An 18,999-nucleotide genomic window follows, 5' to 3' on the forward strand; every position below is an offset into this window, starting at 1 on the left:
TCATTTTTTTTCAATAAATCTTTTATACTGCCATCAAGTACTTACTTTAATCAATGTAATGAGCATATTTACTTTTTTTTCCAACTCAGAAAATTTTTTAAATTCACAAAAAATTTAAATCGTATTTTTTTACTCAAATCAATAATTATTGATAATTTTATAGTAATTAATGTCTTCGGAGATTTTTAATGGTTACTATACAGTACAGGAATGTAAAAAATTTATCACCATAATTGAAAAAAAAAATCACATTACGATATCTATTAGCATTCCTGACTAATAATCACTTTAATCAATAAAACTAATTACTCATATAATTACAATTTTAACTAAAGATATTTATCACGTCAAGATACATGAAGAGAAAATATATTTTTTTGTTCCTACACTGATAGAAATTTTATTTTGACTCAAGAAATATTTTCTTGAGCAAAGAATTTATTTCTGAAGAAAAGCAATTGTTTTGCTTCAAGAAATTTTTGTCTTGATTTAGATTTTCTTGGCTCTAAAGATTTTGTATCTTTGATGAATAACTCTCGTGTCTTGACCCGAAACTAAATTATCTTCAATCAATACTATTGAATTCTTCAAGCAAGACCACTTGTCTTCAACGAAAAATATCCTATTATTATTTCAAGAACTTTAAATTTTTGGTTCAAGTAATAATTCCCTGGTGGAAGATGTTTTTAAAGTAATGAAACAAAAAAAATTTTTTTTAATCAATTTCTACTTTAACATATCTGAAGTAAATGAATATAGTCCTAAAAAATCACTTAAAATTTTTTATTTTTAAAATAAAAAAAAAAGTTTTGTTTTCAAGCTGAGTAAATTGATATCTTGATTTAAAAATCGCGCCATTCTCGAAACAAGTCGGTAATGTCTTAAGGCATATCTTAATCCAAGAGCAAGAAATTCTTAAGCGAAGTATGTCAGAATTTTGTTTCAAAACAAAAAAAGCTTAATCGAATAATAAAATTCTCAAACGAATAATTTTTTGTCTCTATCCGGAAATTTAAATTTTTTAATTCAAAGACTTATTTCTTGAATTAAAACAATTAAAAATTTTGAAACAAGAACCACATTTTGAAGAAATAATTTTTCTTGAATCAAGATAGTTTTTCTATCAGTGTAGAGCCCTAGCTCACTGAGGACCATCAAAAAATATAAAAAATCTGATAAAATATGTACATGTGTATGTTCTATAGTTTTTAACAAAAATATTAATTAATTAATTATTAATATTCACAAAATGATCAAAACAAACAATCCTACACGGAGAGAAAATCCTAGTAAAATTTACGATAATAATATCGTAATTTATCCTATTGATTATTGTAGTGGTGGACTAAACTTTCAAAATCGTAATTTTTACGATGTACCGTTGGAAATTTCATTTAAGAAATAATACTTCAGACAAATGATACCAAGTCTTAAAACTCTCTAGTATAAATTACCATGTAAATATCGTAAAATTTAAAGAGAAACTTTAAATATAAGAATAAAATAATAATCGTCCGGACGTTGGATTCGAACCCAAGTCCTTTGAGTTCGAAGCGTCGGACGCCTTGGACCACTCGGTCACTGAGGGCTTACACTTTAATTTATTTTCAAAATCCATGTAAACGATTTGAATATACATTCATAACTCATGAGAGCGCCTCTTGCGGAGGACACAGTTAATATTTAAAAATTACGATAAATTATCGTAATTTTTCGAGGTTACATCGTATTGTAACAGAGGCAGAACTGTAATATTTATTTTATTCAAAAGTACATAGAAAGATAAATATAGTTTTTGAATTGTAATTTTTGAAATAATTTTGAATCGTAAAAGTCTTTGTTAAAATTACGATGTTAAATAGTAACAAAATATAATAACCCATATAATAAATTTTGAAATAATATATTTTAAAATTGACGCTGATAAAAGCCTAGTCCATGATTACGATATTAACATCGTAAATTTTGATAGAATTTTCTTTCCGTGTAAATTCTATAAAAGTTTGTATTGTCGTTAGTTCTGACAATAATTTCATACATGCATTCCATTAATTAAAAACAAGTTTTCATATATTGTTAATCTACATTTTGGTTTTCTTAAGTCATCTTGCCTAATATCTCCCTTATGTAACAAAACAGGCAGAAACTCTAATTTCGATCTAAATATGGCTGCCCAATTTCAAAACATAGTAACTGACAAAAATAATTTTTTTCTAATATGTATTGAATCATGTCCAGAAGACTCCAGTGGAACTAAAAGTACTAAAAAATTAATTTTCAAAAATTTGTCCCTTACTGTGTTTTGAAATTGGCCAGCCGAATAGTTAATTAAAATTCAAATGAATTTTGTTGTAAAATAGCCAAGCAATAAAAAAGTCTTTCTTCGTTTTTAACTTTAACCAACCTAATCTTTTATAGTATACACTGACATGTTCAAACTTAGCCATTTTATAAAATAATCCAACAGTTTCCCTTGTAATTTAAGTTATAATCTATTTTTAATATTATAGTAAAAGCTACAACAATAATCAAAAATTGGACAAATTAGTGTCGCGGAATAATAATTACCGTCACGAATTTCAAAAGTCACTCTAAAACTTTTCAATTATTTTATTCCGCGTAATTTTATTTATATTATATCTGAAAAATTAAATAAAAACCGGTTGTTGTAAGAGCGGAGAATTTGTTAGTTGGGCAGTATGACAATAATTGTTAATAGAAGACAGTAATAATTACCATGTTAATTATAATTATTACAAACGCACGATAATGAATGTTACTATTGACGTACTTTGAAAGATATCATCAAGCGATTGTAATATTTATCATTTGATGTAATGATAACGAACATTTTTTTAATAATTATCAATGTACTGATAGGAATGATAACTATTACCATTATAATTAAAGTTACAATAATTTATGTGTATCGCACAATAAATCCGAATTTCACCATAACCTCATAGTAATTATTACCATACAGTATCTCAAAAAATTGGTAATTTCTGTGGTGCTTTTTTTTTAGAATTTTTACCTATTTTCTGGTTTGTTACCTCGTTGTTGAAAAATAATCCACTAAGATTAAATTACTTGCCGAAGAAAAAAAATGAATTTGTTAACAATAAATTAATTTATTGCAAGCGTACAATAAAGTTTCATAAAAAATATATTTTTTAAAAGAGCAAACAAAGTTTTTCTATTAAAATTTAAAATATCGGATGATAAAAAACTTTTCATCGGTTTCAATGATCAAAGTTATGATACAAGAATTTTTTTAATTTATTAAAAAATGTTTTATTAGGAGTAAGTAAACTTTATTTTTTTTTTTTTTTTTTTCAAATAACTGAAAATTTTAATTTTTTGTCATCAAATAACTTTGCAAGTTCGTAATGAATCAATTTTTATTATAAAAATGAGTTTTTTTAAAAAGGATTTCTTGTTGCAAGAAATTTTTACTTTATCGAAAAAAATTTTCATATTTTTAATTGAAAACATAAAATTTACTGGAATGAGAATAAACTTTTTTGTTTCTGTCTACCCGTATGAAAGTAACATATATGGTCAAAATATCTGTAAAAATATATGATAAATATCAGAAAATATGTGTGCCGAATTTAACTATATTTTTTTTTATATTAAAAAATATAATATTCATCATATACGAGCCCGTATATGTTTAGCATATATAAAATATATATGTCAATCATATAAAAAGAATATATTTCTATCATATACGAAAAATATATCCTGATTACATGTAAAAACATATATTTATATTGTGTATGAAAAAAAAAAAAGTTTCTTATTCGTATGACCAACTCCAATTAAATTACATCTAAATTTTAATATACTCTTTAAATTGCAGATAAAATTCTCGAAATTAGTCAATTTGATGCGCCCGCATGAAAAAGCTTTATATGTGAAAACATATATGATAGAATAGATGAATATTATAATGTGATGTATTTTACAATAGATGAAATAATATTAATATTTTTGCCGTATTAATATATGATAATAAATTAAATAAAAATATATTGCTAGAATATAATACCAATATATATAATACCAATATATATATATACTATCCATATATGACAAGAATATATTGAGCATTATATGAGATAATATACATATAGAAAAATATATAAAACATTATATATGGATAAATATATTATTATACATATATAATCTAATATATGTAAAAAACATATATTTTTCAATATAGATATTTTTGCCGCTATATATTTATCACATATTCACCATATATTTTTTTATATACTTTTAACAATATATAGCTTTTACATGCGGGCAAATATATGATATACTCATATACATATGTATACACCGAGCGAAATATATGCATGAATATAACAAAGAAAATATATGGTGCCATATATAATATAAATTATATGCTACTATATGTTTCATTTCATATAAAAATTATATATTTTGAATATAAAAGGAAATATATCAATACAATATATTATAAGATAAATGTAAATGTACATATGGCTTAATATAAAAAACATATAAGTTACATATATTTGCTACTGTATATAATTTTATATTAAATCGGCCAAAATCGCGATAAAATTTTTTATAATATATCATATATTTTTTTGTTGCGAACATATATGATTTTATATATTTTAAGCAAATATTGTTATTTCATACGGAATATTACTATGGTGAGCTTAAGTATCAACAAATTTTATCATTAAAATCATAATAAATATGAAATTAATGTATTTCACATGAAAAAGTAAAATTTTACCACAATGTCATTAAAATAATTATAATAAAATTCTCATTATCTACAATAAAAAATATCTAAACAAACAAAAAAACTTAAATAATTTAGTACGTCTCATAAAATTAACTTATAAAAATTCGTCTCATTAATTTTCGCTCGGAAATATTAATTTCAATGTAAAACAAAAATTTCCATAAAATAACATTCACGCTCTAATAAAATTTGACCTTAACTTCCCGCCCCCTTGTAAAAAAAATAAAAATAAGAAAATAATTTAATTAGCGTAAATAACAAGCGGATAAATCAGTTGCAGAATATTTCCTCGTTATGAGAATTCCATATAGAGTTTATCTGAATGTATAATTTCGCGAGTTCTCAATTTCTCTCCTCTCATCTCTGGTTTTAATTAATCACAGCTCGATTCTATTCGTCAGAGCGTAACGTAGTCAACTAAAATCGATATTGCCACTACTCTACTCTTCTCAACTCTGCCCTGTACAGCTCTCCTCTAATCTGGTTCATCCTCCGATCCTCCTATCCCTCAATATCAAACTATCCTACACTTTTAAAAACCCGGGACTGCATACTCCCACTGGTATAATCCTTTTAAGCAATCTCTCATCTACAATCTTTCCACGAGCAGCTCCACAACTACCGGGTCTATTACAACTCATCTACACACGAAACCCTCTACTATCACATCCCAATTTTTATCTGTCATCCTAAGCGATTATTTAACCGACAATCTTCAATTTCCCGATTGATTACGTGACTATTTCAATACCAACAAATCTTTTGTACGATAAATCAATTTTTTTTTTTAAAAACTTTGTTAACAAGATTGGAAATTTACAAAAAAAAATATTTTAAAAAATTGATTATTTGGACGATTTAAATCTGGCTGCAACTTGATAAATATCAAATTTTTATAGAGAACTTATTTGTAAGGAATTAAATTTCCTATTGATGTCTGATTTAAATTTTCCAGGATTAATATTTGAAAAGCTAAATAGGCAGCTGGATGTTTAATAATTTTCATCCTTAAAAAAAAAAAATAATTGCAAAACAGCTCATCTGATTACTAGGTTTATCCGGCATTATCTTTTATTACAATTTTCTATCTTTTTCTTGTTAATATTTAGCTTCTCATCTTATTTTTCCCAACTCTAACCCATTTTAGCTGAGCCAGAAAAAATAAAAAAAAAAAAAAAATTCAACCTAGATGTCACTTAAATATTAATGTCACTCCCTTATCGATCCATCAATTTTTATTTTACTTAAAAAAAAAAAATTACGTGTTACGGAAAAATTTATTATTTTTATTTCTCAAGCCTCCAAAATTTAAATTCATAAAATTTTCATTTTTTTTAAATTCTTTCACCTTGAAAATTTAAACTTACATAGAAAACATTTTTAGTTTTTTATAAAATATCTGATTTTAAGTCTGAAATTTAATAAATTCAAATTTTCCCGCTCGGAAAATTCAAAATCTTTCAAAAATCAAAACTTGACAAAAAAAAATTTTTTGAAATTTTACACAAAATTTTTTACCGCGAAAACAATAAAATTTAAAAATCTAAAACTTAACAATTACTGCTGCGTAATTATTTAAAAAATAAAGTATGATTTTCGTGTTGATAAAAAAGACAAAAAAATAAATAAATAAAATAAAAAAATATGTGACACATGACTCACCGGTGTGTAATAATACAGGCGACGCCAAGCGTCCCGGCGCTTTTCTAAAGTGCGTTGTCTTCTATTCGGTCTCATAATAAATCACTCACGTCAAAAAATTAATTAATTTTAAAAATAAAAATTATAAAATAATCGACAACTATTTCACACTTTTTTCGCTAAAAATTAAAATACATTTAGAAAAAAATAAAGGCAAAAAAAAGTATTCAATAAACAAAATGTCAATCAATTTAAAAATCAACTATGATTTTAGTTATAAAAATATTTTTAATTGTAATATAAAATACAAAAGCTCTAAGGGGTTGTCAATAATTAATATAATTACTCTTTATTCAAGGACTTTGCACTCTGCTTGTCTATCCCTTTGTTATTATGCTAGTTCTCGAGTGTAACGTCCGATACTCGATTTATAAATAAAAAGCGCCCTCTCATTCAATTTTAAAATTGGCGCTAATATTTGAAATTTGTTTTTTTTTTTTTTTTTAATTATTATTTAAACTATTAATAACCTACAGTAATTAATAATTACTAATTAATCTATTACAATAATTAATTAATTGCAAGCAAAATTAAATTTCAAGTTAACAGAGTGTTTTTTAAATTAAAAAATATAGGGGAGCGTGTGGTCGCCCCGGTCACCCAAATTTTGAAAATTCTATCATATAATAGATTTTGAATTTATTTTTATTTTATACTCCCATTGAATTAGAGGTAATTAATGAGCCCTAACGTTATAAATTAATTACTTATTAATAATAAATAATAAATAATAAATAAAAAATAGATCGACTTTTGATCTAAAAATCAAGGACAATATCATAAGGTTTTTTATATATTTTACAAGAAGAAAAGAGTTTATAATTGATATGTATATAATCTACAGACATTTCTTAAACCACTTTAATTTTTATAAAAGTATAATTTTCAATCCTTTTTTTTTTTAAATTCAGTTTATTTTCTCAAAAATTAGTTGGGGTCGTACTGATCAAAGTTATGGGGTCACAACGGTCAATTTATTCACTTGTTTTTTCGACTGACAATTTGTGTGTTTGTTTAATAAAAATATTAACCAATATCTTATTTAATTAGCAATTAATTAATTGGGGTAAGCTTTTTGAAAATTTAATCTAATAATTTTTTTGTTCATCAGGGGCATTTTCTTCTACAACATCGTTACATTTTTGTAATAATATTAATGAACAAATAATTAAATTATAAATGCCTCGTAAGCGAGGACGGAAAATGGAAAAAAAGTTAAATGTTGTTAATTATTAATTTTACATTTTTTTCTTTACTTATCAAATTTTAGTTGACCAAATAAAATTTTAATTTGATGAAATTTCAGCAATACGACTTTAGATTCTTAATTTTTTATTTAAAATTAACAATGACTGGGATGACCCGCCAAATAACCGTGTCGGGTCGCCCCGGTCAAACTTACAATTTTTTAAATTCATCAAATATTTCTATTTACTTTTATACTTTCATTTTTAAGTATGTGTCCTTGGTTCTCTAGATTCTATAGAATAAGATAAAGTCCGTTTTATGATCTAATAAGGATAATTTGAAAAATTTTGAAGGTTTATTTGTTAGGTGACCGGGGCGACCACACGCTCCCCTAATTATTTAATTCGCGGCAATTACAAAAGTTTTAAACTTAAGGTCACTATTTTTAAATAATAATTAACGTGTTAATTTATTTGAAATTTAAATGAAATGAGAAAATCATATTTTAGTGAACCGGAAAAATTTGTCTAGAGTTAAAGAAACACTATTTATGTATTTACTTCAAAAGTTATCCATTAAAATTTTCTCCAAAAAGTTCTGCTTTTAAATTAATTATTAATCTATTAAATAATTTATTACTTTCTATAAATATTTAGGATTATTTTAAATTATAGACTTCTCTATAAATTCTGTAGCAAGTGATCAAACGAAACGATTTCAGATGAGAACTGACGTCACCTTAAGCCTGAAATTGCATTTTATCTCATGCCACGCAGTATATTTTTCTTATTACCTGCAATACTTATTTCTGACTGACTAATTAAATTAATTTTTTTTATTTAAACACATATTTAATAAATTTTTCAACACTATTGTTTAGTTGGTAATTATAAATTATTAATAGACAAGTGCGATTGAAGCCGGAAATTAATTTAGGTCAGTTTCTGCAGACTAAATTGCATTGATTTGAAATTGGCATTTCGACTGACAAAACAAACAGCCATTGAAACTCAAAGGATTAATCAAAATATTAATAAAAAGCAATTGAACTGAGAGCAATGACTTTTTTTAAAATAATTTGAATTCGAACAAATTATTTAATAATTTCTTGATGATACTGAAAATAATAACTTTAATTTTTTAAAATTTATGTCAAGGTTTTTTAAAATCTTTCTGTTCTTTTTTTAAAATTTATTTTCTCACAGGTAATTTATTTACAAAAACAATGAGTCTACTGTCTGGTTTATTCAAAATCATAATTTTTATATTTATTTATTAATTTAAAATTCAAATTAAGAGTAGAGAAAGTCAAGCTCTTAAAAGACCGCGTTAAAAATCATTTATTTAAATATTTAAAAAAAAAAAAATAAATAAAATTTTACTTACGTTAATTTTTCGGTTGAAAAAACTCATTGTCTCAAAATCACTCGGTTTCAAAATCATTTTACTGATAAAATATAATTTTTTTTTTTTTATCTTCAACTTTCACATTTTAAATTAATTACAAACTTAATAATTACTCATCACTTGTTAATTACACACAATTACCACGTGCTTACAATCATATATATATAAATATATACGTATATAAATATATATGTCATAACCTAAATTTCTAAGCAGCCGTTTTTAAAAACTAGAAACATAAAGGAAAAATTAACAATGTAATTAATTTATACTTGGTAATTAATATTCATAAATACACATGGTGTTAGATAATTATGATAATTAATTAATAAGATAATGATCAATTAAGAAAAACTTACTAAACAATTCATATTTTAAAAATATTCAGCTTAAATTTTAAATTTACGCTGATATTTTTATTAATTAATAATTAATTAGATCGTTTACTTCCTCGAAAATAAAACATACACTCGTGTCGGGACAACTCCCGCCATCTTATTTTAAATTTACGCATTACACGGCTTGGAGGGATAGAATTTTTAAATTACAAAAGGCGCGAAATTTAAAATTAAAAATATTTAAATAAAGTTTTTTTTTTTTTTTTTTAACAATAACATTTATTTAATTGATTGTTAATTATCGATAAAAGCCTCATGTATAAAAGACATTCATACACTTCAAGTTTACATTCTCATGTTCTTTTTGTTTTTTTTATTTAAAAAAAAAAATGGACAAGTAAATTGCACTTAAAAATTTAATTGTTTTAATTACTAAACTATAATTTATTAATATATTTTGTATTTACTCTAGTTTTATTGAAAAAAAGAAAAATAATGACTTAAAAAATAATATGAGCAGTGTGGATAACTAAAAATTAATCAGTAAATTGATTGATTGATTGATAAGGACTAAAATGATTCATCGACATTTAATACTGATGAATTTCTACTGTCCGGTGACCTCATGGCATCGTATCTACGTCTTAATATTTCTTGTAAATCGTTACAGGGACTATTTTCACGTTTATTCCGAATAGGACGTCCACCAGGTGACCTTGGAAAGAAATAAAAAAAATTAATTACTAATAATTATTCAATTAATTTTTTAAAAGTCTGAAATTAATAAGTGTAAATAATTTTTTAATAATTATTCTTGTCTAAATTATTTAATTTAAAGAAAAATTTATAGAGATCTTTTTTATATGAAATTTAATGCTCTACAAAAAAGGTCTTTATACATTTTTCTGTAAATTTCATCATTGATCCAAAATTTTGATTTTAAAAAACAAAAAAATATTTTTTTTTCCTCAATTGTGACTATTCGTATTTAGATTGATTAAAAATTAAAATAACTCATAAATTAATGAATATATCACAAAATTAATAATGATCTTTTTTCAAGGAAATTTAATTCTCTATAAAAAAGGTCCTTATACATTTTTCAGTGAATTAGATATTTTAATCACAATTTGAAATAAACTAAAAATTCTTTTGATAATTTAAAAATAGTTTTTTTTTATTTAATAAAAATATAAATTGAAATGCAATACCTTTCAATGGGCTTTAATTTGACTTTATCAATGTCTTTGATCATATCAGCCATGGATTTTTGTGTTAATAAAGGTTTCTTTCGTTCGTCGGCTTTGTAATCCTGAAGACTCGCGCGTCTCGCGATATGCGGAGTCGTCGGTGGCGGTAGAGGAGGTGGTGGGGGTGGAGGTCTTAGTCCTATACTTGAATTACCATTTGATAACGACGCTAATGATGAATCTAGTAATTAACATCAATAAACAAATGTTTAATAATTAATCAAATGATAATTAGACTCACAATGCTCACGTTGGCTTGTTGTCTTGACAATTTTTGATACTTGTGACCTGAGTTCTTGTAGTTCTTGCTCTAATGCTAGTAATCGAACTTCTGAACCAAAACTTATTGGTTCTAATAAATCTGGTTTACTACCAGACAGTCTGCCGCTGTAATAATTATTAATTAATAAATTAATAACAAATATAATATTTTATTGATTCCCGCTCATAATTTAATATTTAAATATCTCATATTTCAAAATACAGTACTCGAAACGGGGTGCAATAATATTACAAACATTTTTTCTTCTATTAGATATTATTGTAATTAAAAAAAAAAAATAATTACTCAGCGACTCCGTAACCATTTGAATGATTATCATCAGCGACTTCGTTGATCATCGAACTAGACATTGAATGCAACGGAGTAACTCGTACATATATTTTGGGTGGTGGTTTTAGTGGTAGAAATGAACCAATACGACGTACTATACTACGTCTTTTTCCATAATATTTAGGTGCTTCTCCCATCTGTAATTTAAAAAAAAAATCAATTAATTGTTTGTAAATAATTATTTTCATAATTTTAATTTACTTCCACATACTTATTTAAATAACTTGTAAACTATCAGCTTTAGGTAAAAATATGTAGAGACTTTTTTTATAGGAAATTTAATTCCCTACAAGATTGGTCCTTATCAATTTTATCATATCTTTGATAGTGTAGCTGTAGTTTTGATAAATAGATAATTGAATCGTTAGATAACAATTTTTATTTACATTACAATTAAAATAACTCATAAATTTATGAGTTTATAAAAAAAATCATGAGGACCTTTTTTGTAGAGAATTTAATTTCCTATAAATAAAGTCTTTGTTAATTTTTTGATATAATTGATAGTTTAGTCAAAATTTTGATTTTAATAAATTTATTACGATAAAGCTTCAAAATCTTTTAATTTGTAATTAAATTAATGATTATAATTAGAATAACTCATTTCCTATGAGGTTTATATAAAAAATCATAGAAACCTTTTTTATAGGAAATTAAATTTTCTACAAAAAAGGTCCTGATGAATTTTATTAAAAATTTGATTGCTGAACCAGAATTTTAAATCAAACAAAAATAAATAAAATTTAATTAAGAGTAAAATGATTACTTTCAATTATTATAATTAATCAATGGATAAAAAAAAACGAATTGGTGATTGACCTAAAAATGAATTGATGTAACATTTTAAAAATAGAAAAAAAAAAAATCTCACCTCTAGCCTCAAATAATAACGAACTGCACGTAATTACTTTTGATAAACATTCAAACGAACCCGTACTCAAAATCGAGTAATTATAATTTCATCTAGTCATATAAATTGTATACTTAATATAATAAACATATATATTAATTAAAATGATTGTAGTTGAAGAAAATAAAGTGAACGAATGCCAACAGCTGATACACAGGTTGTTGTTTAAAAAAATAATTATTACACTTTAATTAATTTTTTAAAATTAATTTACACATCAGTGATTATTAGTTTTAATTAATTCCTTATTTGCAATCAAGGCGAGATTAAAAAAGTATACATGATCGAGACTTAATTATAAAAATGACATTAATTTTTTTTAAGATTCAAGTGTTTGAGGTTATGGGAAACAAGAGCAATGCCCCCACCATTTTTAAATTTAAACAGTTGACGTCATGCGCGTAAAAAGTGCGCACCTTAACGCGCCAAAATTAAAATCCACAAGCTTACAAAATTTTTGTAGACCGGAATATTTTTTTTTTTTAAAATTTAAAATCTATGAAAATAAAAAAAAACGAATCGATGAATTTAAAAAAACGTAATTTAAAAAATTAAAATATTAAAATTTACCCGCAAAAATTTAAAAACCAGAAGCGCGTTCTCAATGAGCGTTGGTTTGTAAACCCGCCGCGAATGACTAAAATCAATAAATCTTTTCTTTTGTTGCTTGTTACTGGTTGTCCTGGTTGTTACTCATTCTCACCAAAAGAGTAATTGGCTAAATAAAATCAAGGGTTAATTCTCTCTCCCTGTCAGTTCAATCACTCAGTCTCTTAGTAATTCATTAACTTTATAGTGTTTTTTGTATCAACATAAGTTTTAAATTAACAAATACCGTCAACTTATACATTAACATATATATGGATATATATTACCAAGTACATAAATAGCTAGATAGATTGCAATGTATCTTTGACGTTTAGTCATGTTGTCGTCATACGTCTTTCCGATAACAATCATAACAATTACATTAATTATTAATAACTAATTATTAATAATACATTTTATCTCAAGTATTAAGAAATTTCATTGAAATATTTGACACTGTTATCAAAAAAAAAAAAAAAAAAAAAAGAAAAAAAGAAAAAAGAAAAAAAACGTGACTGTTTTTTAAAATTTGAAAGGCATCACCAAAAAAAGGTAATGATTAAGCATAAAATAATAATCTATTTATAAATTTATTTAATTAGTGAGTTTAAATAATTTGAGTGACCTGTTTATAAATAAATAATTGTTATATTTTAAGTTTGTGTTAAGATAATATTCATGGTTGTAATAATAATTATAATAATTAAGTTTTATTTGATCAAGTGTTTTAGCACACCATCATCATCATCACTATTAAATCATTTATTCAGATGTCCAGATATTTTTTGTAAGATTTTATTTTTATTTTTAAATTCTTTTTCTGCATTCAATTCATTTTTTTATTTTTATTTTTCTATGGGTTAATTATTAGAGACTATAAAAAAAAATATTTTTTTTTTTTTTTCAAATGCCAGAATTTTTTTAAATTTATTAGAATTTAATTTTATTTCAAATTAAATTCTGGAGATCAAAGAAATGAAAAAAAAAAATAATACAATTTCTTAGAGGATTTAATGTTCTACAAAAAAGATATCAGTAAATATTTTTTCATATTTTGATACTTTTATTGGAATTTTAATTTTAAGTGTCAGAATTTTTGAAGAATTTTATTGGAGTCAGTTGCAAATAGCGCATTAAATTTATAATTGCATTACTGCTTCAATCAAATTTTTTTTATATTTCATAATCCAAAAACAACAAATTAAAAATGATTTTTTTATTTTTAATTCCATATCTTTGAATTAAAAATAATTTTTTAATTTTAAATCCTACATTTTTGAATTTAAAATGAAATTTCAAATTCTTAATTCGTAAAATAGCGTTAAAATTTAATGGCTTAGTTTTTAAATCTACGTTTTGAAATAAAACTTTAAATGAACAATTTCAATTCGGAAAACCAGATTCAAAAATTCATTTCTAATCTCAAATTCCATATTTAATAATTGAAAAGTAAATAAAAAATTTAAATTAGCCATAGCTAAAAAGGATTCAAAAATTACATTCCGTTTTTTAATTTTCTATTTTCGGATCAAAAATTAAACAAAAAATTTTAAATTCCGATCATCGGATTAGTGTTGTTTTAATTTTAAATTCTCTGTTTACACTGAAAATTGTTCAACAAATTTAATTGTTAAATGTCTCAACTATCAATGATCTTTTTATTTTAAATTATATTATATCTGACGATCAAGACTAAGTTCAAAAATATTTAAACTTGAAGGTCAAATAAAACAGTAATCTTTCCTGTTATAAGTGCCGTCAAATTTTTTGTCGATTATTTATCTGATTGCGTACCGTATCTAAATTAAAAAGTAATTTTTTAATTTTTAATCCCCCATTTCTGAATTAGAATTAATTTTTGAAATTTTAAACCCACGTCAATTTAAAAACTAATTTTCTTATTTTTAATTTGACTTGTCTGATTAAAAATGAGTGTTTCGATCTTTCATCCCACGTGTGTACATTTAAATTAATTTTTTAATTTTGAATCTTTCGTGCCAAATTAAATATCAATTTTAAAATTTTGAATCCCACGTCTCTGGATTAAAATTAATTCTTGAATATTTAATCTGACGTTTCTTAATTAAAATAAATTTTTTAACTTTTCAATTAAAAACTAATTTCGTAATTTTAATCGATATAATTTCAATTACGGATTAAAAATATAATTTTTAATTGCAAATATTCTCATTAAAGAATTGGCAACCCTTGGAGTAAATTTTATTTGAATTTAAATTTTGAATTAAGGCTTAAAGATACAAAAGTACTTCATTTAATCCTCTACAAAAAAGGTATCAATGAAAATTTATATTTTTATAGTAATTTGAATATTACTTTGATGTTTCTACTAAAATTTCGAATTTCAAATCTGCATGTTCGGGTTTTTTAAAAATTTATTGTAGTTGAATACTGGAGCTACAATTTAAATTAAAAGTGTACAGTATCCATTTTTAATACTTATAATTCTAAGTAAAGTTTTCTTATCTCTAAATTAAAGTTCCAACAAAATTATTCCATGTATGATAAAATACGAGTAACATAAAGAACAAAAAAAATAGTTTTCTCCATAATAAAAGTCTGTAATTTTTATCTCCAAGTAAAAACTGGATCTATAATTTAAATTCCACGTCACCAATAAAATTAATGCTAGTGCAGAACAAGTATAAAGTTTCATAAATCATTTATTTATTCGCTGTTTTTTTTTTTTTTTTTTTTTTTTTTTTTTTTTTTTTTTTTTTTTTATTTTACTGTTCGCTTGATTAAAATTGATGATAATAATAAATGATAAAAATTTTTTAGTGACATAACAGGGATGGCGTCAAGCTCAGTAAGCCAAGAAGACTTTGACAACGATTACGAATTAACGTCACGACGTCCACGAATCAGGACAGCTAGAGCACGTGCTATTCCACCGGCCCGGGCAACCGCTAATGTTTCAACTGCAGCAGCTAATGATATTATTACACTTAATTTTCAAAGTAATTATTGTCAATTTAATTAATAATTTATTTATTAAACTCTTAAATTTTTTATTTTAAATAATTTTCTTACTATAAACATCTATAACTTTGTAAATATCAATTTTATCATAAATTTTATGGATAATAAACTTGTAGAGAATTAAATTTTCTACAAAAAAGGTCCCTATCACTTTGCATGAATTTCTAATAATTACCGAGTTATTATTAATTAATCAATATTCATTATTAAGCTTTACACGATAATTTTAAAAATGTCAAGTTATAAATGTTTATAACTTAGTAAATATCAATTTTATCATAAATGTCACTGATAACAAAATTATAGAGAATTAAATTCTCTATAAAAAAGTCCTTATCATTTTTTTATCTATCTCAGATATTTATAAAGATATATAACAAAATAATAAATTTATTTATTATTTTTTTATGAAAGAAAATCCAGTAGATGATGAACCAGGAATCTGCGACTCTGGATCGACAATATTACCTGGTGATCATGATACACAACAAAATAATAAACCGATAATGCGTAAACAGGACAAACGAATAACAAATCGGTAAGTAAAATTAATAAACTCTCTAGTAAGTAAATTAAATTAAAAAATTTCCCCATAAAAGATATCTCGTGATCTCGTAACTTAATTTTTGAATTCGTCTGTAATTAAATAATAATAATAATAATGAAAAGTAAAAAATATTTTATCAGTGTATCTAGTGTCGTATCGTGTTTGCACAGGCCGATTCATATCAACAAGGGAAAGCAGCAAAGAGACAGACGAAAATTGAGGGAAAAAAGACGAAGTACTGGCGTAGTTCATTTGCCATCAACGGAGGTAACTATTTTAAAAGTAATTCATTTATTTTTATTTTTATTATTTATTTGTTTTTATTTTATTTTATTTGTTTTTATTTATTTATTTAAAATCGTAGAGTACTGGAGGTAGTACTGGAGAAGATGAAGAAGAACTTGTTGGGACATGTGTTGAAACTAAAAACAATACTCAACATAATGAATTTCTTGATCATGAACTTATTGAAGTAAGTTTTATTATTATTTCAGCGTAGATAAGCATTAACGTGTCGACCAACATTGACGTCATTTTGAGAAAATTACGCTTAGAAATTAATTAAAATTTATCTGGAAATTAGTTGAGTACAAATCGCTTCTATGTGATTTTATTTATTAATTTTCAAAATAAAAACAGTTTAAAAATCTAAATTAAGCGGATCCATTAAAAATGAATTAAAATTTTATGAGACTTGGAAACTTTAAAAAATTATTAATTATATACAGAGGAAAGTATTTCTTCTCACAAGAAAAATTTTCGACTAAAATTAAAACAAAAATTTTATGAGGACTAAAAAAAATTTCTTGGCTCAGGAAAAGTTTTTGTCATCCCAAGAAAAAATTTTCATTTTTAATTCAAAATAAAATAATTTTTTTTAAAAAAGTTTCTGGTTACTAAGAATTAATTTGGTAAAAAAATCTCAATAATCGATTTTTGTGGGTTGTCACGTAATTGCTTATTTACGTATTTTTTTTTCTTTTTGTTTTTATTTCTAATTTTTTAATTATTTTAAAAATTTTAATTTTATTTTATGTAATTTTTTTTCAAGTTCTAATGATCAATTAATGTCTTACCTAATTAATTAACCATATAATTTATATGATTAACTTAATTTTTAATTCAACATTTCCTTTAATGAAAAAAAAAATTTGTTGTAGGAGCGGACTGCTAAAGTTTATACGCAACGAAGAAATAAGAGGTAATTAATTGAATAATTAATTATTTTTAAATCACTAATTTATTAGAGAAAAATTCAATATTTAATATTATTTGCAACACTGATTATATATTAGTTTGAAATTAATTAATAATTATTTCAGTCATTCAGATCTGGAAGCCGATGACGAAGAATTTGATTCCTTGAACCAATCAGACAGCGTAAATCAATCAGATCATGGCAACCATAGCAGTCATCCCCATCCATTAAATTCAAACATCAACCGCGATCATGTCCCAACACCTACTGATGATGATCCTCAGGGAGTAAGTTTCTCTTAATTACTAATTAATTAATTACAAAAATTTTTTTTTTATTTTTCCATTTGAAATTTTTAATCTCTCCCTCAAATAATTCCACTCATTACCAACCGATTTAAAAAAAAAAAGTCCTGGTGGTCTAGAGAAATTTTTTCTCTTTGATTAAAAAAAATTTAAAGTTGATAAATTACCAATGAAGCTGAAGCTAGCGGCGGTAATAAGTAGCGGCCACGCAAAAAATTGCTGGCCGCTACTTATTTTAAATTAATAAAATTTTTTTCTTAACCAATAGCTTCTAGAGCGTGCACAGGAAGAAAATAGACGACTTTTAACTTTACTCGAGAGCCAGGATCAGAAAATAATGGCGCTGGAAGCTCAACTGCTGCAGCAGCAGCGCGAAATGGTAATTGAGCGCGATAGACTACGAGACGAAAACGCTGCACTTATTCGCGCCATGGCTGCTCTGGCTAGCAACTAATCATTGTTACTATTATTTTTTTACTTAAATTTATTACTCTTTCGCCTAAATTTAATTATTCATGTTATTATTATATTTAATTGTAATTAGTTACATAGATTGTAATTTTTTAAATATTTTTCTCAATTATCTTTGACTTCTTTTTTTTTTTTTTTTTTATTTTAATTGTACTGTAGAATTTAAGTGATAAATATTCTTGTATCTTTTCAATAATAATTATGCTTATAGTAAATATTATCAGTGTGTTTATATTATTATCATTATTAATATCAAAGTCAATGACCTATAAGGTCAACTATCGAAAACTTTATTTATTTTATGACAAAATCAATGCTCCCCGTAGACTATCTTAGTGGATCCGAATTATGGTTAATTGCCGTAAATTACTGTATCTTATGGTACTTTTCCTGAATATCGTAATTTACCGTAATTCAGATTTGCTAGAATAATTGTCCGAATTAATGAAATTCGACTGTGCTTATCATTATCAAGTCGATCTTAAAATTTTCTGCGAGAAACTTTTTGAAAGACTTTCGTCAAGAAATTTGCTTAAGACAATACTACTAGATTATAACCCTGATTAAACTGAATTCAAAATTTTAATTCTGTTATATTCTGTCGAATTCTGCAAAACAGAATTAAACTGAATTGAAAATTTGAATTTGAATTAAACAGAATAAAAAATTTCAAATTCGGATTCAGAACCAGAAA

At 24.3% G+C, this 18,999-nt stretch overlaps 3 protein-coding genes across 12 annotated transcripts in view; 1 reads left to right on the forward strand and 2 right to left on the reverse strand.

Annotated features, from left to right (window-relative positions):
* Window positions 1-9,551, reverse strand: part of LOC103575125 (uncharacterized) — a 60,098-nt gene extending 50,547 nt beyond the window's left edge. For 2 of the 3 annotated variants that reach the window (XM_014443837.2, XM_014443836.2), the window contains exon 1: window positions 6,452-6,628. In XM_014443837.2, coding sequence (XP_014299323.1) covers window positions 6,452-6,526 — 75 coding nt within the window. In that variant the 5' untranslated portion in view covers window positions 6,527-6,628. Of the gene's footprint in view, window positions 1-6,451; window positions 6,629-9,064; window positions 9,315-9,444 lie in introns of those variants that run through there. The other variant, XM_014443838.2, reaches the window with a different exon arrangement.
* A 325-nt stretch (window positions 9,552-9,876) lies between these two features.
* On the reverse strand, window positions 9,877-12,647 carry LOC103575124 (mitochondrial fission regulator 2). Of its 4 annotated transcripts, none has more exons than XM_008554768.3 (5): window positions 12,158-12,647; window positions 11,242-11,423; window positions 10,915-11,060; window positions 10,635-10,842; window positions 9,877-10,138 (listed from the first exon to the last, which is right to left on the reverse strand). In XM_008554768.3, the coding sequence occupies exons 2-5, from the start codon at window positions 11,421-11,423 to the stop codon at window positions 9,994-9,996; spliced, it is 681 nt and encodes a 226-aa protein (XP_008552990.1). In that variant the 5' UTR covers window positions 12,158-12,647; the 3' UTR covers window positions 9,877-9,993. The 4 variants fall into 4 exon arrangements, with proteins under 4 accessions (XP_008552990.1, XP_008552989.1, XP_008552987.1 ...); XM_008554767.3 differs by having other exon boundaries at window positions 10,635-10,854; window positions 10,924-11,060; window positions 12,158-12,645; XM_008554765.3 differs by having other exon boundaries at window positions 10,635-10,854; window positions 12,158-12,645.
* Window positions 12,648-12,846: 199 nt separating this feature from the next.
* On the forward strand, window positions 12,847-18,525 carry LOC103575121 (PRKC apoptosis WT1 regulator protein). 5 transcript variants are annotated; one of them, XM_053740323.1, is made up of 9 exons: window positions 12,847-13,336; window positions 13,508-13,571; window positions 15,584-15,762; window positions 16,199-16,322; window positions 16,472-16,613; window positions 16,696-16,803; window positions 17,492-17,532; window positions 17,654-17,816; window positions 18,103-18,525. In XM_053740323.1, exons 2-9 carry the CDS (start codon window positions 13,555-13,557, stop codon window positions 18,286-18,288), a joined length of 960 nt encoding a protein of 319 aa, XP_053596298.1. In that variant the 5' UTR covers window positions 12,847-13,336; window positions 13,508-13,554; the 3' UTR covers window positions 18,289-18,525. The 5 variants fall into 5 exon arrangements, with proteins under 5 accessions (XP_053596298.1, XP_053596299.1, XP_053596300.1 ...); XM_053740324.1 differs by having other exon boundaries at window positions 16,472-16,598; XM_053740325.1 differs by having other exon boundaries at window positions 16,502-16,613.
* Window positions 18,526-18,999: the final 474 nt, after the last annotated feature.

This window comes from Microplitis demolitor, chromosome 6 (genome assembly GCF_026212275.2).
Source record: "Microplitis demolitor isolate Queensland-Clemson2020A chromosome 6, iyMicDemo2.1a, whole genome shotgun sequence".
Classification (NCBI taxonomy): domain Eukaryota; kingdom Metazoa; phylum Arthropoda; class Insecta; order Hymenoptera; family Braconidae; genus Microplitis; species Microplitis demolitor.

Coding starts and splice junctions, on each gene's coding strand:
- LOC103575124 (XM_008554765.3), bottom strand. CDS start 11,423: ATGGGAGAAGCACCTAAATATTATGGAAAAAGACGTAGTATAGTACGT. Junction 11,061..11,241: donor AATGGTTACGGAGTCGCTGA/GTAATTATTTTT, acceptor TAATTATTACAG/CGGCAGACTGTCTGGTAGTA. Junction 10,855..10,914: donor AACAAGCCAACGTGAGCATT/GTGAGTCTAATT, acceptor GTTAATTACTAG/ATTCATCATTAGCGTCGTTA.
- LOC103575121 (XM_053740323.1), top strand. Junction 16,804..17,491: donor TTGATCATGAACTTATTGAA/GTAAGTTTTATT, acceptor AATTTGTTGTAG/GAGCGGACTGCTAAAGTTTA. Junction 17,533..17,653: donor ACGCAACGAAGAAATAAGAG/GTAATTAATTGA, acceptor TAATTATTTCAG/TCATTCAGATCTGGAAGCCG.